At 27.8% G+C, this 21,616-nt stretch overlaps 1 protein-coding gene across 2 annotated transcripts in view; it reads right to left on the reverse strand.

The window, feature by feature from the left end:
• LOC122711534 (low-density lipoprotein receptor-related protein 2) overlaps positions 1-21,616 on the reverse strand; it is a 34,249-nt gene that overhangs the window by 7,237 nt on the left and 5,396 nt on the right. For both annotated transcript variants that reach the window (XM_043930388.1, XM_043930389.1), the window contains exons 2-7: positions 11,159-11,281; positions 9,902-10,033; positions 9,338-9,592; positions 8,677-8,931; positions 8,300-8,416; positions 25-8,229 (exon numbers count right to left, since the gene is read on the reverse strand). In XM_043930388.1, coding sequence (XP_043786323.1) covers positions 25-8,229; positions 8,300-8,416; positions 8,677-8,931; positions 9,338-9,592; positions 9,902-10,033; positions 11,159-11,281 — 9,087 coding nt within the window. The remainder of the gene's footprint in view (positions 1-24; positions 8,230-8,299; positions 8,417-8,676; positions 8,932-9,337; positions 9,593-9,901; positions 10,034-11,158; positions 11,282-21,616) is intronic.

Consider the following 21,616-nt stretch of genomic DNA (forward strand, 5'->3'; position numbering starts at 1 on the left):
TTTACATATCAATACATTACTTACGACATCCATCTTCATCAGAATGATCACCACAATCATCTTGACCATCACAATGAAATTGCTTCCTTATACATTTAAAGTTATGACAAGTAAACTCTTGATTAGTACAAGGTTTATATCTAGTATTACAGAATTTCCCTTCATCACTACCATCACCACAATCATTATCATGATCACACAACCAATTCTGATTTAAACAACGTCCATTGTCACAAGTGAACTGATTTTCAGCACAAGGTGTTGGAGTAGGACAATGATGCAATGTCACATTTTCATCAGCTCCATCTACACAATCTGGATCCCCATCACACAACCATTTTTTTGGGATACATTGTGCTCTGTGCCACACTTTATTTGCAGTACAAGTAAACTCAGTTTCCTCATCACATTTTCTATCATTACATTGGTGACGTTCATCTTCATCAGAATAATCCAAACAATCATTGTCTCCATCACAGATGTAAATTCTAGGTATGCAATTTCCATTATCACAAGTAAATAAATCTCCAAAACAAGTTCTACCTTCTGATTGACAATAACCAGGTGGTTCATCACTGCCATCCAGACAATCATCATCTCCATCACAATACCAAGTAGCTGGAATGCATCTATGATTAGGACACCTAAAAGAGCTCTGAGGACAAGTTCTTTGAGCACAATGTAATGGATTTTCGTCACTATTATCTCCACAATCATTATCTCCATCACAAAGCCAATATGGCTCTACACATATATTAGTTTTTTCACATTTCAGGTGATTAGGTGGACATGTAGTATTTCTTGGACAGCGTTCATGGGTCTCATCTGATGTTACATTATCTTTACAATCATTGATACCATTGCAAACCTGTGATTGAGGAATACAGCGATAATTGGCGCAAGTAAATTCTCCAGCAGCACAAGGAGGATATACACAGCCTTCTTCATCACTGCCATCACGGCAATCATTCTCATGATCACATTTCCAAGTTTTAAATATGCATCTGCCATTATTACATCTGAATTCATTAGGACTGCATGAATGATAAGAACAATAATTAGTATCTTCATCAGAACCATCGCCACAATCGTCATCACCATCGCATGCCCACATTCTTGAAATACAACGACCATTTCTACAGGCAAATTTACTAGAGTCACAGGTTACATTTTTGGGAACACACATTCTGTCCTCATTTACTAATCTGCTATTATCATCACACTTACATTCTGCTGAGCCATTTATACCTGGATGACAAGATTGATCACAACCACCATTTGAAATATTACAAGGATTTATTCTGCATTGTTGTCTAGCTGCTGAATAAATATGTAAATCTCTAGGTGAATCTTCCAATCGTTTTACTAATTCTACTTTATTTGCTCCTGTATGCTTCTCAGCGCGATAGACTCCTCTTAATTGTAGATCTGTCCAATAAATATGCTCTCTGAAAACTGTTATGGCAAAAGGATATATTGTTGCACTAACTAAGATTTGGCGATTACTTCCATCCAATTCTGAACGTTCTATCTTTTCTCTAACTGCATCAGTCCAATATAACATACGATCTTCATAATCAATTGCCAAACCACTAGGCTGAGAAAGATCTTTATCAATAACAGCCTTCTTCAAAGAACCGGCCATTGTAGTTTTAAAAATCTTTCCTGATGTTCCAAAACGACCCCAATCAGTAAAATATAGTGATCCATTACAAGGATCAACTACTATAGCCCTAGGTCTATCTACTCTGGCAATCATCACTAGATTTGACCCATTTAAATCCATTGCATAAATACTATTATTTGATGAATCTGTCCAATAAACTTTCTTTTGTGTCCAATCATAAGAGATGCCTTCAGGATTGATTCCTTTGCTAATTAATGTATGAATCTCAGAAGAAGAAGGATTTTCTGCCTGCATCCACGCTATTTTAGCCCAAGGCCTAATTTGAGTAAACAATAACTTTTTGTCTTGATAGTCGAAATCCACGCCCACTACATTAGTTAGATTTCCAATCGAATTAAATGGTATAGTCGTATTTTGTGGATCTAAACCAATAGCTCTAATCTCTGTCCTCGTAGCGAATACCAAATATTCATTGACATTTTCGCAGTTTTTTCCATCTACTGCTAATTTACCAACTGCGCATTCGCATTTGAAAGGAACTGAATTTTCCTTAGGCATAGCAAAACAGAGTTGTTTACAGCCTGCATTTCCACTTGATGAACAAGGATTTGTTGGATCTGGAGGTTGACTATTCTGATCAAACATAACAATATCCCTTAATTTAGGTAAATTCGATCTCACTGTTGTTGGCAAATTGATATCACTCTGCTTGCTAGCTTTGAATACTGTTCCTAAGTTTCTGTCAACCCAATAGACATCATTACCATAAATAGCAACACCCATAGGGTTAGGTAGATTCCGTCTAATGATTTGACGATTTCCACCAGTATATGAAACTTTTTGAATAGTGTCTTGTTTAGAGTCTACCCAATACACATCATGTGTAGTAGGATCAATAGTTATATCACGTGGAGTGCTAATACCAGATGTAACTATAGGCATCCAATTACTTCCATCCAAATAGGCTTTACCTAATCTTGGATATTGTCCATAATCTATCCAATAAAGATATTTTTTAATGGGATTTACGGCTAATTCTCTAGGGGAATCTGTAGTTTTCTTCACTAATACTTTTCTATTACTGCCATCTAATTTACATACTTCCACATAATTATCATGAGGGAACACATTGGTAAAATACATATTTTCAGCAATCCAATCAATAGCTAAACCTCTAATACCATTTGAACCTATACCTTGTTTTACAATATGCTGTAATTCAGTACCATTTGGTCTTACACGAAATATTCCATTCCACATTCCACGATTGAACTCTACCCAATAAATCCAATTGCCTGCAGTATAAACGTCTACATGAAGAATATGATGACCCATACCAGAGATTGGTACCATTGCTTCTTTTGCATCTTTTAAACTGTATCCTCTAGCAACATCCAGTTGAGTAACTACTGCAAAAGTCTTAAAAGGTTCACAAGAAGTGTCACTGACTTTACGGTATTCCATACCACAAGCACATACTCTAGTACCTCCAGAAGCTGGAAGACAGATCTGTTCACAACCACCATTATTTATAAAACATGGATGATCTCCAGTAACTCGTTTCTTATAAATAGTCAATGTCTTAAGCTCAGAATCATTATCAATTATTGTAGTAGGATTACCTCCATCAGGCAAATCTACTCTTTCTATTTTATCATACAGTGGATCAAGAAAGTACAATCTAGAATCATGAACAGCAAGTGCTTTTGGCAATGCAATGTTTTGTGATACTATAGTTCTCAGATTTCGTCCATCAGTTGATAGTGCCATAATCAGAGCTGGATATAATGAACTGAAGTAAATAGTCTTAGTTGGAATATCAATTGTAATAGCTTCTGGTCTTTCCACATTATCAACTAAAATAATGGGATTAGTACCATCCATATTAACTCTTCCAATTTTGGTAGGAATGCCAAAACTGCCATCGTCTACCCAGAATATATGTCCTTCAAGGGGATCAACACACATAGCCTTTGGTTTGGCTACAGAAGTTTTATTGCCATCATTAGCAAGTACTATTGTTCGATATCTAGTTTTTCCATCTATTTTTATAGCTTCTATATTAGAAGCATATTTGTTTCCTATGAACAAATTCCTTCCTAACCAATCAAATGCCATTGCAGATGGAGCTCCAACAATGCCACTTTCACCAGAAGCATTAGGGAATTCTGTTCTATTACCACCATTATAAGGAGTTGTATAAATAGTACCATTCTCATCATCATCATCTTTAGTTTGTAACCAATAGATCATTCTTTCTTTCTTATCATAGTCTATAAATTTACCACTCTCCACTCCAACAACTGGAGTTATATAACCAGTTTTAATACTTCTTGGTAATAAAGAAACATCCACAATTTGAGAGCCTCGTAAAACCATTAAATAAGGTATCTCCTCTTCCAAGCATTGTCCATTGAATAATCTGAATCCAACTTGACATTTACAAGTGTAACCTTGAGGTTTAGTAGGAGATAACAGGCACAAATGATCACAGGTACTATTTGCACAAGGATTTGCAGTGATTGGTTGTAGAACAGGATGATGAACATGTATTGACAAAGGTTGAGATATCAAATGAGATACCACAGTTTGGTTTACACCATAGAATTTATGAGCTGAGAGAACTCTATTCAATTGTCTGTCTGTCCAATACATAGTATCCTCAAATAATGTCAAAGAATGAGGATGCAACAAATAATGGGAACTAGCTAATACTTGAATTCTTTTACTACCGTCATAAAGGCAAGTATCAATAAAATCTAACTTACTATCAGCGAAATATATTCGCTTATTCGCAATATCTAAAGCAAGGCCATTTGGCCAATAAATTTTAGTGTTAATAATTGTTGATCTATTGGTACCATCCATACCAATTCTTTCAATTCTTGGATTTTCACCCCAATCTGTCCAAAAGAGCCATCTTGCTCCAGGACTAGGATCCAAACACATTCCTCTAGGTTGAGTAATATTTTCTTTAACCAATATCATTCTATTAGAACCAGTTTCTTTGGCTACTTCAATAGTATTCAGTTTGGAATCCAACCAATATAAATTATGACCTATCCAATCATAAGCAAGACCTTCCACTAAATCCAATCCAGTTGAAATCACATCTTCAGGATCACTACCTCTATCCAATCTTGATATTTTTTTCAGTTTCATATCTGACCAAAAAATAGTACCTGTATGCATATTACTAGCAGTTGCTACAACATTCTCTACATTAATTGGTACCCTTTCTAATGCTTGATCCTGAAGATCAGCAACTAGAATTGTATGTCTGTTAGATATGATTAAAAAGGCAACACTGTGATTAAATGCCTTACAAGTATGCTTATCTTTCTCTAAAGTATATCCTTCAACACAGTTACAATAATATCCACGTTTAATGTTAACACAAATCTGAGAACAGCGTCCTGGAGGTTCACATTCGTTCAAATCTTCACAAGTATATCCATCTTTGTTGAGTTCTTCCCCTGAAGGACATGTGCATTGTTTACCTAAAGGTGTTTCAATGCAATCATTACTACAGTAACCTCCTCTATATTCACATTCTTGAAAATTGCATGCTGGACCCTCATCTGCGCCATTAGGGCAATCAAATTTGTTATCGCAAACACTAGTTATATTCACACATATATTAGTTACATTTGGACATTTCCATTGTTGTGAATCACATTTGAATTCAGGTGCAGTACACGCATGCAATTCAGTATCTTCATCAGATCCATCACCACAATCATCTTTTCCATCACAGATATATGCTTTAAATACACATTTCTCATTACGACATTTGAAGAAACCTGGTTGACAGCCAACTTGCCCACAAGAAGCTGGTTCATCAGATCTGTCTGGACAATCTGGAGTTCCATCACAATACCAACTTCTTGGAATGCAAATCGCTGAACTAACACATTGAAATTGCTTATCAGTGTTACATTGATCAGGTGCTAAGGATGGACAGCCAACTTCATCACTGCCATCATTACAATCAGATATTCCATCACATTTATACGAATCAAGAACGCACATCTTCTGGTCAGCACAAGTAAATTGAGTGCTGAGACAAGTAACTGGTGGACAATCCATTTCATCTTGTTGGTCAAAACAATCGTTATCGCCATCACAGACCCAAGATCGTGGAATGCAATGACCTGATCTTGGACAAGTGAATTGAAAATAGGAACAAGTTTTTGCTACGCAAAAGTCTCCTTCATCGGAACTATCACCGCAATCATTTTCAGAATCACATTTCCATGTATTAGGTATACATCTGTTATTAGCACAAGCAAATTGATTGGCGGTACAAGTCACATTTGGACAAGAAGCTTCATCACTGTAATCTCCACAATCATTCTCAGAGTCACAAAGGAAGCTCATAGGAACACATCTACCAGACTTGCACTGAAATTGATTAGGAGCACAAGTTGGTTTGGTACAGTTCCGTTCATCACTGTTATCCAAACAATCATTTTCACCATCACAAACCCAGGCATGTGATATGCACCTCTGATTGGCACATGTAAAGTCCCAAGTATTAGGACAAGCTTCAAGTGGTGGTTCAGCTTCTGGATCAGGTGCACAAGTTCTGCCATTCTCTTGAATACGTTCGCCATAAGGACAACCACAAACTTTAGTTAATCTAGTAATACCATATTTATTAGTATTATTTTGAGGAATAGCAAAGCATAGTTTCTCACAACCCCCATTATCATTAAAACATGGATGATCATGTAAAAAAGTTTGAATTGAACGACTATAGACTTTCACACCATAAAGTCTATTCGTTTCAGGTTGGCGAACGAGAATAGATTCTTGTTCTCCAGTTTCTTTATGGAGTCGAATAATAGCATCTAATCGCCAATCAGTAATATACATCCACTGTTCATAGATAGCCATAGAAAAAGGATGTCTAATTAGTTTAGATTTAACTGATCTTACATCAGTACCGTTTAGATTAGAATGTTGTACATGATCCAAAAGAGCATCACACCAGTACAATCTATCTTTTGAAAAATCAATAGCTAAACCATTTGGCCAGCCCAGACTTAAATTTTTAAAAACTATCAAGTTAGAACCATCAGTATAAGCTCTACTAATGTTTGCAGGTCTATCCCATTCAGAAAAAAAAATATATCCCTGATTAGGATGGATTACAATGGCTCTTGGTCGTTTCAAATTTTTTAGCAATGTTCTGCGATATGTGACATTTCTAGTACTCAAGACATTCAATGTACCTTTTCTAGAATCAATATAATATAGATTCTTGGCAACCCAATCTACTGCAAGTCCTTCTACACCTTCATTCTGACTAGCTAATACAACTTCTCGACCAGCGCCACTTTGGCGAACTCTATAAATTACATCTTGCAAAACATCACTATAATAAATATATTGATCATATGCATCATAATCTAGACCAACGAATCTGGCTCTTCTGGAAACTACGGGTGAGATAGCATCGCTAAATCCTTCCATTACAGGATCTAATACTCTGCCTTTAATAAATCTTTGTTGTGAATACATTAAGAATTCTTGCACCAAATTACAATTTCTTTGGTCATTAGATAATCTCCATCCTATGTCACAAGCGCATCGATAACCTAATCTATTTTCTTGATCACTAGCTGCAGTTACTATACACATATGTTGACAGCCACCATTATTATTCCCACAAGGATTAGAAACCATTGGCTGAGTCAAAGGATGCAAGATTTTGATAGCTTTAGCATCTCTCATTTTATAAATCGTTCGTATAGAATAATCACCCTCTGTTTTGTCTACACTCATAATGGCCTGCTTTGTGCCGTCTGTCCAATAGATCCTGTTCTCAAAAAGTGTCAATCTTGTTGGAGATGGTGTATGTGTTCCCCTAAGTACCATTACTCTATTTCTTCCTAAATAATCAGCAGTTTCAATATAGTCCAGTTGGGAATCACACCAAAAAATTCTTCGAGCAATCACGTCTACAGCAATGCCAGATACTTTATATGCTGCTTCGAAAACAATTGGGAAATCTACAGTTCCATCCATGTTAGCTCTTAAAACTCGTTTACTATCAGCTATAAACATCAAACCCACTGTAGGATCTAGACCAATATCTGTTGGATTTGTCAGATTGGAACTCAATGCAATACCATGGTACCTTCCATCTAATTCAAGCACGTCGATTTTTTGGACTACTGAATCTACTACATATAATTTTTCTCCTATCCAATCTACTGCAATAGAAACTGGTCCCCATGAACTTGTTAAATATATAGCCACTCTAGAACTAGAACCTTCACCATTTAAAGGTTCTGAGTGCACTTTCTTCGTTTTAACATCACTCCAGAAAAGTAAATCTCTAGAATAGAGATAATCTACTCCACTAGCGCTAGTAGTATTGGCAACAATAGTTCTATCTTCTCCATTAGAAGACATCCTCCATACAGCTTTCTCTTGAGCAACTAACAGTTCTAATTTCACACCAGGATGTTGTTGAGCTCGACACTTGTTGAGTCCCTGTAATATAAAACCTGGAGCACAACTGCAAGTGTAAGAACCTTCTGTATTCTTGCATAATTGTTCACAGAAACCCCATTCTGAGCATTCATCACGATCTATAGTGGAATAATAAAAAGCTTATTTAGCTTTTTTATTTCTTTATAAAACGATTTAACATATACATACCTATACAAGTTGTCGAATCGTTTGCAAGAATCCAACCTGCAGGACAATAACAGACTCCTCCTGTGGGAGATGCCCGACATTTATATCGACATGCTAGTGAAGTACATATTACCGATGCTATAAACAAACAAAATAAATAATTATAAAATATCTATTTATTATCAAGATTTTTAAAACAGAAAGTATTGTACAATTATACCTGATCTGAAGATCCACATTATAGCATATCAATTAAAACAAAATAAATATTATTTTTTATTTAATTAATAAATTAGATAGATTCTAAATAAAATAGATTCTTCATAGAATTCATTATTTATTTCTATTTCTAATTTGAATAAATTTTTAAAGATTTTTATAAAAAATATAACACTTACAACAAGTAGCTTCTTCGTCTGCCTTATCTTCACAATCAGTTTTTCCATCACAAATTTGAGATCGATCTATGCAAAGTGGTTTGCCATCAGTCGTTCCTCTAGGACATACGAATTTGTTTTGAGGACAAGAGGTTGTAGTACAGGACTTCTCATCAGATCCATCATGACAATCTTTATAACCGTCACAAACATAAGATCGTGGTATGCAAAGAGAATTTGCACAACGAAATTGGTCCATCGTACATTGTTGAAAATCTGAAATTGTTCTTAATCTTTAATAATAGATATTATTAAATGAATAATTTATGGCCAAAAATGAAATAAAATTATTAATGTAATATTGGTAATATTATAAAATATATATATATTTTAAAATATATTACAAGACTATAAAAAAATTCTTAGATTCAAAAAATTTATTTCTAAAAAATTCAGAAATTCGTTAAATATAGAAAATCTTTAGAATACACGTCATTAAATTCCAAAAAAATCATTAGATCACAAAAAATTTCTGGATTTAGAAATTTTTTATATCGAAATTTTAAATTTTTTTTTTATAGTGGAAAAAATTTCTAAATTTTAAAAATTCATAGATACAGAAAATCTTTAGACTGATAAAATAAGTCAAACAATTTAAAATAATTACAAAATTGAAACATACTGCAATTTTCCTCGTCACTATTGTCTCCGCAGTCATCTTTGTAATTACACCTGGCTGATTGTTCGATACAACGTTGCGTGGAATTACACCTGAATTGATCTAACCTACAAGCTGGTTTCGAATTGTTCTCACATTTCTCCTCATCATGACCATTTCGACAATCCAAATAACCATCGCATTTCTTCTCTTTTGGGATACAAAGCTCTGGTGTTGAACTTCCACATCGAAAATCATCCGGTTGACATTTCCTGTAATCTTTTCAACAGTTGCAGTCAATAATTTGACTTAATAATTTTGGTTTTATCTTTCAAGCGATTTTAAAATAAATAAATAATACAATAAAATTTTAGATATAAGAATATTAAACTAAATAATCTAAAGACAAATAGTGTATGTGTATATATATGTATAATTATAAATTATAAATTATAAACGATGTAATATCATATCATTTAAAAATAATTAAAAATTAATGTTATTTTATAATTATCATTCTATAATTTGGATACTATATATTTTATCTTTCAGTATTAATCATGTATACGTAAAGTAATAAATACTTACTACAACCAGCTTCGTCAGTTCCATCGACACAATCAACAGTCATGTCACATCGCTGATGTGGAGGTATACAATAAGTTTTATTAAAAATGTACTGGCCACAAGTGATTTGACCAGCTTCACAATCTGGTGGTGCTACAAAAAAATATATTAAATTAAACATCTTTTAATTATTTATCCTTTAGTTACTAATCAATATAATTGATAATGAATTAGTATTTTGAATGAATTCATTTGCATTTTCTAAAATGGTAGTGCATTAGAAATATTTTTAAAAAAAATTCAATTAATAACAATAGCAGAAAATTATAATAATTGCTAATGATAATAATTTAGTCTTGTTAATATTTCATTGTAAATTTTACTATCTAGATATTCTAAATTATGTAAAAATAAAACTAATCTAATAATTATCAAAATATATATATTATTCAATTTAATTCTCAAATGTATATTAATTATATAAACAAGATATGTATATTAATTATATAAACAAGATATGTATATATTATATTAATACTTTATAAATTATTAAAAATAATAATTAATAATAAATTAATGAACACAATTATTTTTTAGCATATATGTTACCAAAAATAATAAAGTTATTTTAATTTTTATTAATTAATAATAAATAATCTTGACACTTATATCATATAAAATTATACATAAAAATCTAAAAACAGAATGGATTGATGAATTTTTTATAGAATCTTACATACAGTAGAACTATGCCAAAAAGATCATATATATAATAAAATTTTCTTTCCCGAAATATTTTTCTCATTAATTATTTTCATTCTTTTGTGTTTTGTTCTAATCGCCAAAACAACGAAAGTATTAATTAGGAATTTTTTATTTAAATTGTTAGAATAGATAAGCAATAATTAAAATTGAAAATTGAATTATATAATATATATATATATAAAGTATTAATATATTTGTGGAATATTTTTAGAGAACCGATTTAAGAAATTCAAAATAAACACAAAAAGTTGCTACATAAAAATATTTATTGAGATTTATTTATTAAATTATAAACAATTTAAATTTGCATTAAATAAAGCGAGGTGAGGACAGAATGAGATGACAGAAATAAAATTATCTCATTTTCCGTTTCTAATGCAAACTTAAATTTTTTATAACTTAATAAAAATTTCAAAAAATTTTTTGTTTATCAAATTTTGTGTTTATTTTGAAATATATTAAATTCTGTATAAATATATATGCACACAAATAATAATTTTTTAAAATACTTACTACAAGATTGAAACTCATCTTCCGCACTTTCGCAATCTTTTTGATAATTGCAAACTAAAGTTGCCGGTATACAAGTACCATCAAGACATCTAAAGCTATTGACACCACAACCACTGCCATCAGCTATTAGAAAATAAAAAAATAAATAATTAGTATTTATTTTAATCTTTAAAAAAAAATTTTAATTTCTTAAAATTGCTTTCCATATTTATCAAACAAATTCCTTAACATTTTATTATGTTTAATAGATATAAAAAATTAGATAATTTGACTAACCATATAATATTTTATTAATTTATTAAACATATTAATTAATTAAAAATATTAATTAATAATATGATAAGTGAATAGTTGAATAGATATTTAGAGATATATATATTGAAGATCCTTTTCTGCGAGAATGAAACAATTCATTTTAACGAATTAAAAGATTCTTTTTGTTTTTCGCATTTCATTTCACAAAAACAGAATGATAAAAATTATAAAATATTTGATTGTTGAATAAATTTCATAAAAATTCGTAGACAAAATATGATTTAGAATTTATATTCTAACCAAAATAAACGTCTATAATGGTAATTATACCATGAAATGAATACATATCTCGCAAAAGAGTAATAGAGTAGATAGTAAAGAAAATAATCTATCATAATGTGACAGGTTAAGATAGATTCTTTTCAATTTTAAATAATAAAAATATTAAGAAAATTTAAAAATTTTGTAAGATAAGATTCCATAGTCATAAATATTTTAAATATTTTCATGAATATGTGATATTATTGATGTGGATATAAAATATAGTTTAAAAAAATTTTTTAGTTGTTCATTAAAAATTAATATTACTTAGAAATATTTGAATAAAAAAAATTATATAAATATAGTAAAATATTAATATATAAAATAATAAATGTGATTAATTTTATATTGTATAAAATAATGTTCTAATGAAGAATTTGTTGAAATGGATTGAAATGAAGTAAATTATCAATTAACTATTTGCTGTTACATTTTGTAAAAAAAAAAGAAAAAAAAAAAAGAAAAGAAAGAAAGAAAAATAATATAATGATTTTGATTTTTTTCATATATACTAACTTTCTATAAAATTTATAGAAAGTTTTCAAGTTTTACATGAGAACAAGCTCCGTTCTCAATCCATATTGCATGTATACGCGCTATTATAATTACATACATAATTAGGAAAGCGCAAATCATAAAATTTTAACACATTTTCATTAAATGAACTACAGCGATCTAATTTATATATCTTACTTTCTTTTTATCATTTACTTAAACATATTTGAAATAAACGAAAAAAATAGCATTTTTAATTCTATAGAAATTAATTTTATATAACATATATACATATAAGTACTAACAATAAATAAAAATTATTAATAATGCTTCGAAAATTTTAGACACTTATTCAAAATAAATAACAAAAAAACCAATGATAAGAAAAATCTTTAAATTTAAAACTTTTAAAGATTTAACCGTGAGCTTTTTTATTCAAATTAATCATTAAATTGTAAATCTAGAAATTTTTATTCTTAAAAATCCTATTTTTCATTTTTCATTTGAACTAATTTATCAAAGAATTATGAAATAATAAAAAAAGCAACGAAAAGAAACAGAAAAATATCATCCATGGATCGGAGATAGAACGGTACCAACTGGTACCGTCGAAGAGATAGAATCTCAACGGAATCTAGCTGTAATCGGTTATCTAGCACGTACCTACCTGCCATATATGTGCATCCTTTCAAGGATAACATCAACAGGATGCTTAGCCTTTCTCGTTTGATGACGTACACTCAATAATATTGGCTCTTACTGCCACAAAATTATAAGGATACATCACCATGTACATCGCTATGTACATCACCATATATCATATAGGAATATTTTTTGGTATGTCCCTAGGGACATGACACCAGTTAAAGTTACAATTTAACAATCACATTAAAATAAAATATTGATTTATAAAATGATTTTAACAAAATTAATATAAATTTAAATGAACAATATTTAACTTAAGTAACTAAGTATAAATAAAAACATAAACAGAAAATTTAAAAAATAAAGGAAGAAATGAAAAATAAAAATATTAATATTTTTATTTCGTGTAAAGATATTTAATTTGGAAATATTTTAAATTTATTTCTGATCACGAAAAAACATGTCCTTAGTTAAAAAATAAGTGATTCTTTGCAAAATCAAAAATGACACGTTTTATATAATAAATATTTTTCATATTATTGAATGCTACATTACCTGACGTGCCTAGAATTTCATAAATGTTTAAGATTTTTCAAATAATATTTTTAATTCGTGAGATATATCATTAAATATATAATTAATTCTTTAAAATTTAAACTGAATTTTTAATTTTTAAAATATATTATCTTATGATATCATCTTATGAATATTCTTTTTTAATAAAATAATTAAAATATAATTTTATATATATTATATATAATTATTTTTATATAATATTCTGTGATCATGTTTTTTATACTAATAACATATTTCAACTTTATAATTATTCTCTCTCTCTCTTTCTCTCTCTCTCTCTCTATATATATATATATGATATTAAGCAATATATGAAATCTCAAGGAAAATGTAATTTTAATTACAAAAAAAAAAAAAACACAAAATTTGATATGCAAAGATTCTTTAGCTTTTGTTTTTCAAATTACAAAGAATTTCAATTTTCAATTTCCATCTTTCTTTCCTAATAAAAAATACAATATTAAAATAAAATTTTACTTTACTCAAACAAATATTTAATAAAATCTAAAATCTAATTCTATGCTCAACTTAATTCAATAATTAATATATTAATATATGCTCTCAAATAATTTAATGCAAACTGTTTATTAATTAATAAATCGAACATCGATAGCAATAATCCTCTTCTATATATTCTTATGCAGGTTGCGAATTTTCTCATCTCCATAAGTATACGTCATGAACAGAGGTGTGCTGCATCAGCAATTTGAGAAACAGAGAAGCACAATGAATCGAACTGAGACAACCACAGCTAAGAGGGTGACGGGAAAGAGGAAGACAGTGCACAGCTCGTACCAGGCGGTGCGCCCTGGTACCGACAGCACGTCGGTAGACTCGGCCAGCCTCAGCGAGACTTGATCAGAAGTCGTGGAAGAGAATCAAAGAGGGGGAAGCTCAGAGAAGTGCACTCGTCTACCTTCGTTTCTCGCCACTTTTTTGCACGATCCTCTCGCGACCTTCTCTAGTCAAGAAGCTCAATAGACTCCTGATCGAGGAAACTATTGATGAATTCGAATTGGAATTTTCGGAAAATAATTTCTTGAAATGTTTTTTTTTTAAAGAAATATTCGTACAAATTTGAATAGAATATCGATATTTTTTTTAACTTTGGAAAAAAATGTTAAATGAAATTAATGGAATTATTTAGAATACCTTATAATTAATAGATTCCCTCGTTGGTTATCCTTGGAAGATATTCAATCGCCGGCACAAATTTTATGATTTTATGATTTTATGTTTAAAGTCTACGCTAGAGCAGTTGGTTGCTCACACAAAGCATTCATTGTATTAATGCTATAGTCATAAAGTGGTAAGTCTGTTTTTACATGTCTGAAAGAATCTCAATAGTTAGAAATCACTTTTACTGACTATAATGTGAATACACATATTCGAATATCTAATTATCCTTGATGGATTAATCTTGCAACATTACACGTACAATTTTATAAATATACCACTAAAAGTATTTACAGTTACAATATTGAATCTATTATGTTCTTATTATATGATTATTATTTATCACATATGCAAATATATATCTATATTTAGTAATTAAATTATTATATAATGTTACAATGTCGATAGTTCCTCTTTTGAAATCAATAGAATGTATATCAACATCTACCTTAATCTTTAATTATATATGACATAGAGACTCGCTGACCTATTGCATTTTCTTTTCCTAATATAATATTCTTTATCCTACTAAAAGTATAATATATAAATCATATCAAAAATATAATATCATTAAAACTAATCTCCTTTACATAATATAAACAATATATTAATTTATTCGAATATTCATTTTCTTAATATTAATATAATTAAATCCAATTTGTGTAAAGTAATAACTTTGAATATTTTCTTTCTATTTCAAGCAATAATTTCTTTATTATTTTTTCATGATTTCAGTTGTAAAAAGAACTCATCTTCGACTATAAAAAAGATCTTAATAGCCTATAATTTGCGTTTACAACGGAATCGAAAAATCTCGACGTGTCATATAACGGATGACTGATAAATACAGCCTTGTCCCAGTTCTGTCGTTCAATCTAGATTCTTCATGACCAAACAAAGAGAGAAAGAGAATAATGACCCAAAATATGACCTGCAACGAATAGAGAATATCGAAATGAGGTGCGAAAATTCAATTCTTAATTCTATATCTCATTGTCTTTTCGATTTAATTACAATTTCTAAGTGACGATATTAATTTCGAATTATATGTTCGAAATTATTTAAAAAATAAATTCAATATTAACCTTTGATTTCTACCTATAACAATTGAAATAAGAAAATTGAATAAATTATTTTCTTTATATTACTTTTAATTCAAAATTGCAATAATTATATTGGTTTTTTTATTCAAAATCACTTTAATGTATAATAATAATAAATAAATTTTTAAATAATCTAAATTAATAAAAATTTTTAAATAAATAAAAATGATTTTTTATCATAATCCTGTTTTAAAATATATGTTTATCAATAATTGTAAATTTTAATGCAAATTTTCATAATATATAATAATTCTTTTTAATTATACAACAAAGATAATTTTCATAAAGTAAAATATTTTAAATGTATATATAAAAAATGAAGTTACTTTGATATTACATGCATTAAATTCAATATTACATATAATATCAACATAATATCAAAAATAATCAAACAAATCTTTAAACTAAAAATTATTTGTGTAAATAAAATAAAAAATAAATATAAAATAATATAAATATAAACGAGTAGACTTCGACGAGTAGATAATTTTTTTCTCAAAAAATTTAATTTATGCATATATAAATTTCATCTATGGAAATTTTATAACAGTTCATAGAAAATATGATTTTAAATGGCGAATTAATTAAAAAATTAAATAAAAAAAATTTAAGTAATTAAAAGCAAATTCATTCTTCCCATGAAGCTTATTGTCATGGATTCTCCTATAAAAATATAGCTGACCCTTTGCTTTTAAAAGAACGACGATAAAAACGAAACAATAGTTCTTGTGTGACTTGATATTTTCACATTTTCACACACATATTTAGTATAAGTATACTGTATAAGAAACTTTCACGAAACTTTAACTTATATATACGAAAAGAATCGCTTATTAATTTTATTAATTTAAGTTATTCTCTTATTTAAATGATATCTTTTTTATTCGATTGAGAAACAACTTCACCAAACTTCATGATTTTTTTAGATACCATATATAAAATTCCAATCTGTCCAATTGTCCATTATCTTATATGATTTAAAATTTTTATCCTAGAAGAGGACATTTAAAAAATTTAATTATTAAAAATTATTAAATCAAAGATATAAAAAATTTCATTTTTTTTCAAATGTGTAAATGAAAACAAATAAAAGATATGGAAACATATGGAAGAGGTTAATCTCAAAACAAATAATACATTGTAAACGATGTTTAAAGAAGCTCCCTTCACCCACGGCATTAATCGAACGTTCGTCTCTTCATGGCCTTGTAGACACGTACTACAAGTACAGTAGAAATGAGTCGAACGGTTGAATGGCACACCTACATATTTACGTGCGTTTCGATTGCCATCGTTCGTTGATTCAACTTGCTTAATTCACTTTAGAGCTTTCAATCAACAATACACAAGACGAAAGATTTCTATTATATCTGTTTTATAATGATATTAGCAAAATAAAAATCTTACATTATTTTTCTCACATTTTTGATATCTAAATTTTTCTAAATAATTAAAATTTTATAATTAAATTGACAAGAAATAGTATGAACAATACTATGAGCGATATCCTTAATGGTAGTTGATTTTATAATAGGAAGTATTTAGTATTGTTGATAATTGTTGTGGATAAAAAAGAACACGAACAAACCCTCGAAATGGCTCTGTTTCAAGCAATAAGAGCTTATTGTATGCTTGTTCCAATTCCAACCATCATAGCACCCGTGGTGCACTTCCTTTCGTTAGAGTCGATTCCGCTTTATAAAGCCAACATCGTTAGTCTTCCATGTGCATCATGCGTTTCTCCTCACTAAACTACAAACTGTATAATGCACTCTAAACTAATTTAATTAAATTACATTCTTTCTAATAAAGAGATAATTAACTATTTCGAATAATTAACTATTTCGAATTAAATAATATTATTTGATAAATTATTACAATTACAGTTATTATAATATAATATCAATATAATATTAATACCATTATTCATTTTCATTCATTATCAATATCAATATATAATATATAAAGCCAACTAATATCATTATATAGTTACATATATATAATAATAATTTTATAAAAAAAAATCACTAATGAAATAATATTATAATTATATTATCATAATAACAGATATTGTATTTTTATAAATTACCTATAATTATATATTTTATTAAATATAGTTTCAAGTAACTAATATAACATGTTAATAATATTATTCATTAATATTATATATATATAATACAACATATAATTATAATCTTTTATTACACATCATTGTTTGTAAATTAGAAAAAAGAGATAATAAACGTTTCACTAGAATCAAGAAAAGAAAAATTAAAAATCTCGAATAGAAACAACTGGCATTCTTTCTCGTTGATATTCTTTAATCGTGGCTCAATGCGCCTTGCTAAAGGTTTCCAGGTCGTTCGACACGATTCACATTTACAATGATTCTGGTTAGTGAAGTTCCACTAATAATTTACCTGTCTCCTTTATATATTATTATTTTCAATACACATTTCATATATTAAAGCAATTATTTCATAGATACCTATATATTTTTTAATTATATTTATGCAATTATTATTATATAAACAAAAATAAATGTTATGGATATTGATTTTAAATAAAAAATTGGATTCATAACATGAAATATTAATTTTTTATAGGAGTTATTAATAGTAAATAGTAAATAGTAAATAGTAAATTGTATAATATATAATATATAATATCATTATTATAATTGTATAATATATAATATATAATATCATTATTATAATTGTATAATATATAATAGTAATTGTAAATTAAATTTAAAATATAAAACAAAGAATAATATTATAATTTATTAGAATAAATACTTTAGCAAATTATTTTACAAATTTTTAAATCTTATTTTTTTAGAAAATTAAAATTCATAATGAAACATTATATCCCACATTATTAAATTAATTTTTCATAATTATTTCTAACATTTTTTTCTATTTTATTTTATTACTGTAAGTATAAATATTATTACTTTTAAGTAAGTACAAATATAATTATTTTTAAGAATATTCTAAAAAATTAAATTAATGAAAAAAAAACTAGTGACAATTATTAGATTATCAAAGCTAGTTAATAGTAATTAAGTTAATAGTCAAAAAAGATGCTTCAATATCTGAATAAACAAAAATGTATTGTATATGCATTACATTTACTGAAAATTGGCAAAAAAAAAAAATAATAATATATAAATCAACTTCAATTGAGGCGTATCATCTTTGCATGCTGACATTAAGGATTGCAATTCAGTCAACAGCAATTCAGAACCGCTAGATTCGTGCTATTCCTCTCATAATCTTATAGGTGAAAGTTGCAGTTTCCCACGCGATTGACTTGTGAACAAATCAATGGGATCTTTAAACTTTTATCTTCTTTGTCTTTGCACTTATTCAGTCGTTCATTCAACCTTGTATCTATTTACTTATCATATGCATAACTTATTAATTTATTTATATTTTATTACTTATTGATTTATCATCGAGTCAGTATAGTAATTGATTAGTTATCCTCTCATTCAAATAATAATCTATTTATTGCAATTAAAATCTGTAATTATAAGTCTTAATTATAATTTATAAATATATACTATATATATTATTATTAGTATATTAATATAAAAAAATAAATTATGAATATTAGAAAAATTTTTATTATAATTTATTTTTATAATTTATTTTTTCTATAGAAATCGTATTTTAAAAAACATGCAATATATATTCATTATTCATTATAATGAATACACATAGCACATAACTTGAATTTTTAAATATTCAAAAACCTATCACATAAAAAAAAATATTCCACACTTTCATTTCGTTGTTTTACGCAAAAATAATCCGTTATAATTGATTTCAATTAATTTATAAACTATGATGAATTATATCTTACAAAATACAAAAATATCTTAAGGGATTATAAGAGTTAATTTCTATTAATTGGTTTCCAAAAGACCAATAATCAAGTAGCTATTGCTTATTGCAATACATGAAACGTATTGGGATGGGAACATAGAAACAAAGAGAAAAGAAAAAAGAAAGGGAGGAAGGTATAAAGATGGAAGGAGAACGTAGAATCGGAGAGGCATGGTCCCGCTATCCGGTCGGCCGCTAGGCCGAGGTCAATGAACCTCGATCCGCCTACCGACTTTACCTGCCAACCTGAAACCTGCCAACCTGGCTCAGCTCTGAAGGTATCGGACAGGATATTTCGCCTACGACAGCTTTGCTATGAAACATTTCCTGTACAATCATATGAAACATTATTCTCGATAATGATAAGACATGATATTCATCTAAATCTAATATTAAAATATTATATTTACATAAATATCTCTTATAAAAATAATGATTTAAAAAATGATTTTTTCCATAAAAAATTTTCATAAAATTTTCATAAAATTTTCATAAAAATTTTCGAGAAGATTAAATTTCATCCTAAAACAACATAATATTTTTTAACTCTCTTTCTTGAATACTATAAAAATATACAAAGATCAAATAAAAAATTTATAATGTCTCATTAAATTTCTAATTATTATATAAAATAAAAACTTTAAAATATATTGTAAATTATTTTTTTATATATATTATTTTAATCTTACCTACATTAAACAATCAATTTATTAAAAAAATTCATAAAAATCTTATGAATATTAAGATAAAATATAAAATTTTTAGTGATACTTGTTATAATTAATTTTCAAATTATAGAGATACTGTACAATTTCTTTTCACTGAATAAATTCTTCCAACTTTTGATTTTTATCTACAATGGAGAGTAATTCGCAATGGCACACTTTACACGCTGTGAGTGCATTCATATATCTAATATTTTATTGTTAGTTTTTTAAATAGAATCAAATTTTTCAGGATAATTCTTTACAATATAAGATAAATTGAAAATTATAACCCTTATAAATCCTCTCAAAAACATTAAACAACTCGATATGATAAAATACGATTGTACGATATGAAAACTCGTACAAATTTGATGAGTCTATATCTCAATTATGAAATATAGAAGTTTGTAAAAAATATTTAAAATAAATATGATCGTTATGGTTTCGTATATGCTGCGTCTCAACCCTGGTAACAATGATTTCGCATCAAACATTAAAAAACAGCACGCTTTAGTAATTAAATTTGGTAATTTTTGTTGCATCTATCAAATATTTATACATTTAAAGAAAATTAAAAAAATAAAAAAATGTAAAATATTGACATATTCAAAAATAAATACATATATATATCTAAAATAAAATCATTATAAATGTGATAAATGAAACAAATCTTTTCTCTAATTTTCATTTTTTTAGTTCATAATATAGATTTATAAATAAATTTGTATCTAGTCATTAACATAAACACTTGCAATTTATAATAATTAATAATAATATAAATGTATATAATTAAAGATAAGATTTTATAATAATTATGCTATAATTATTAACTAGTATTAGTATTTTTTATGACTAATCATAATCAAGAGATTTACTAATCGTAGTAGACTCAATACATATAATGAAACATATACACATAGAAGAATAAAATGATTTCAGATTTTTTATTTTTAATTGTGTTTGTAATCAAAAAACTGATATATGTTATATGATTCTTTCTCATTCTTATAATTATTACTTACAAAATATATAATATATATAATAAGATAAATAAAATTAAATAAACAAACCAGAGAAAAAATTTCAAAATACTATAAAAAATATCTTCACTAGTCTAAGCAAACATCTAAATACCACAATATGGACGAGCTTCGTTTTTTCTTCGAGGTCAAAGGAAATGATGTTTCCTGAATGCACAAGAGGATAGCGGTACATCGATAGAAAATCATTAAACTCATGATCGTTGAAGTACTTGGATCAAATAATCGGATTATAATCCTAATTTAT

The sequence above is a fragment of the Apis laboriosa genome, unplaced genomic scaffold (assembly GCF_014066325.1).
Source record: "Apis laboriosa isolate Shangri-la unplaced genomic scaffold, ASM1406632v1 scaffold170_cov151, whole genome shotgun sequence".
NCBI lineage: Eukaryota > Metazoa > Arthropoda > Insecta > Hymenoptera > Apidae > Apis > Apis laboriosa.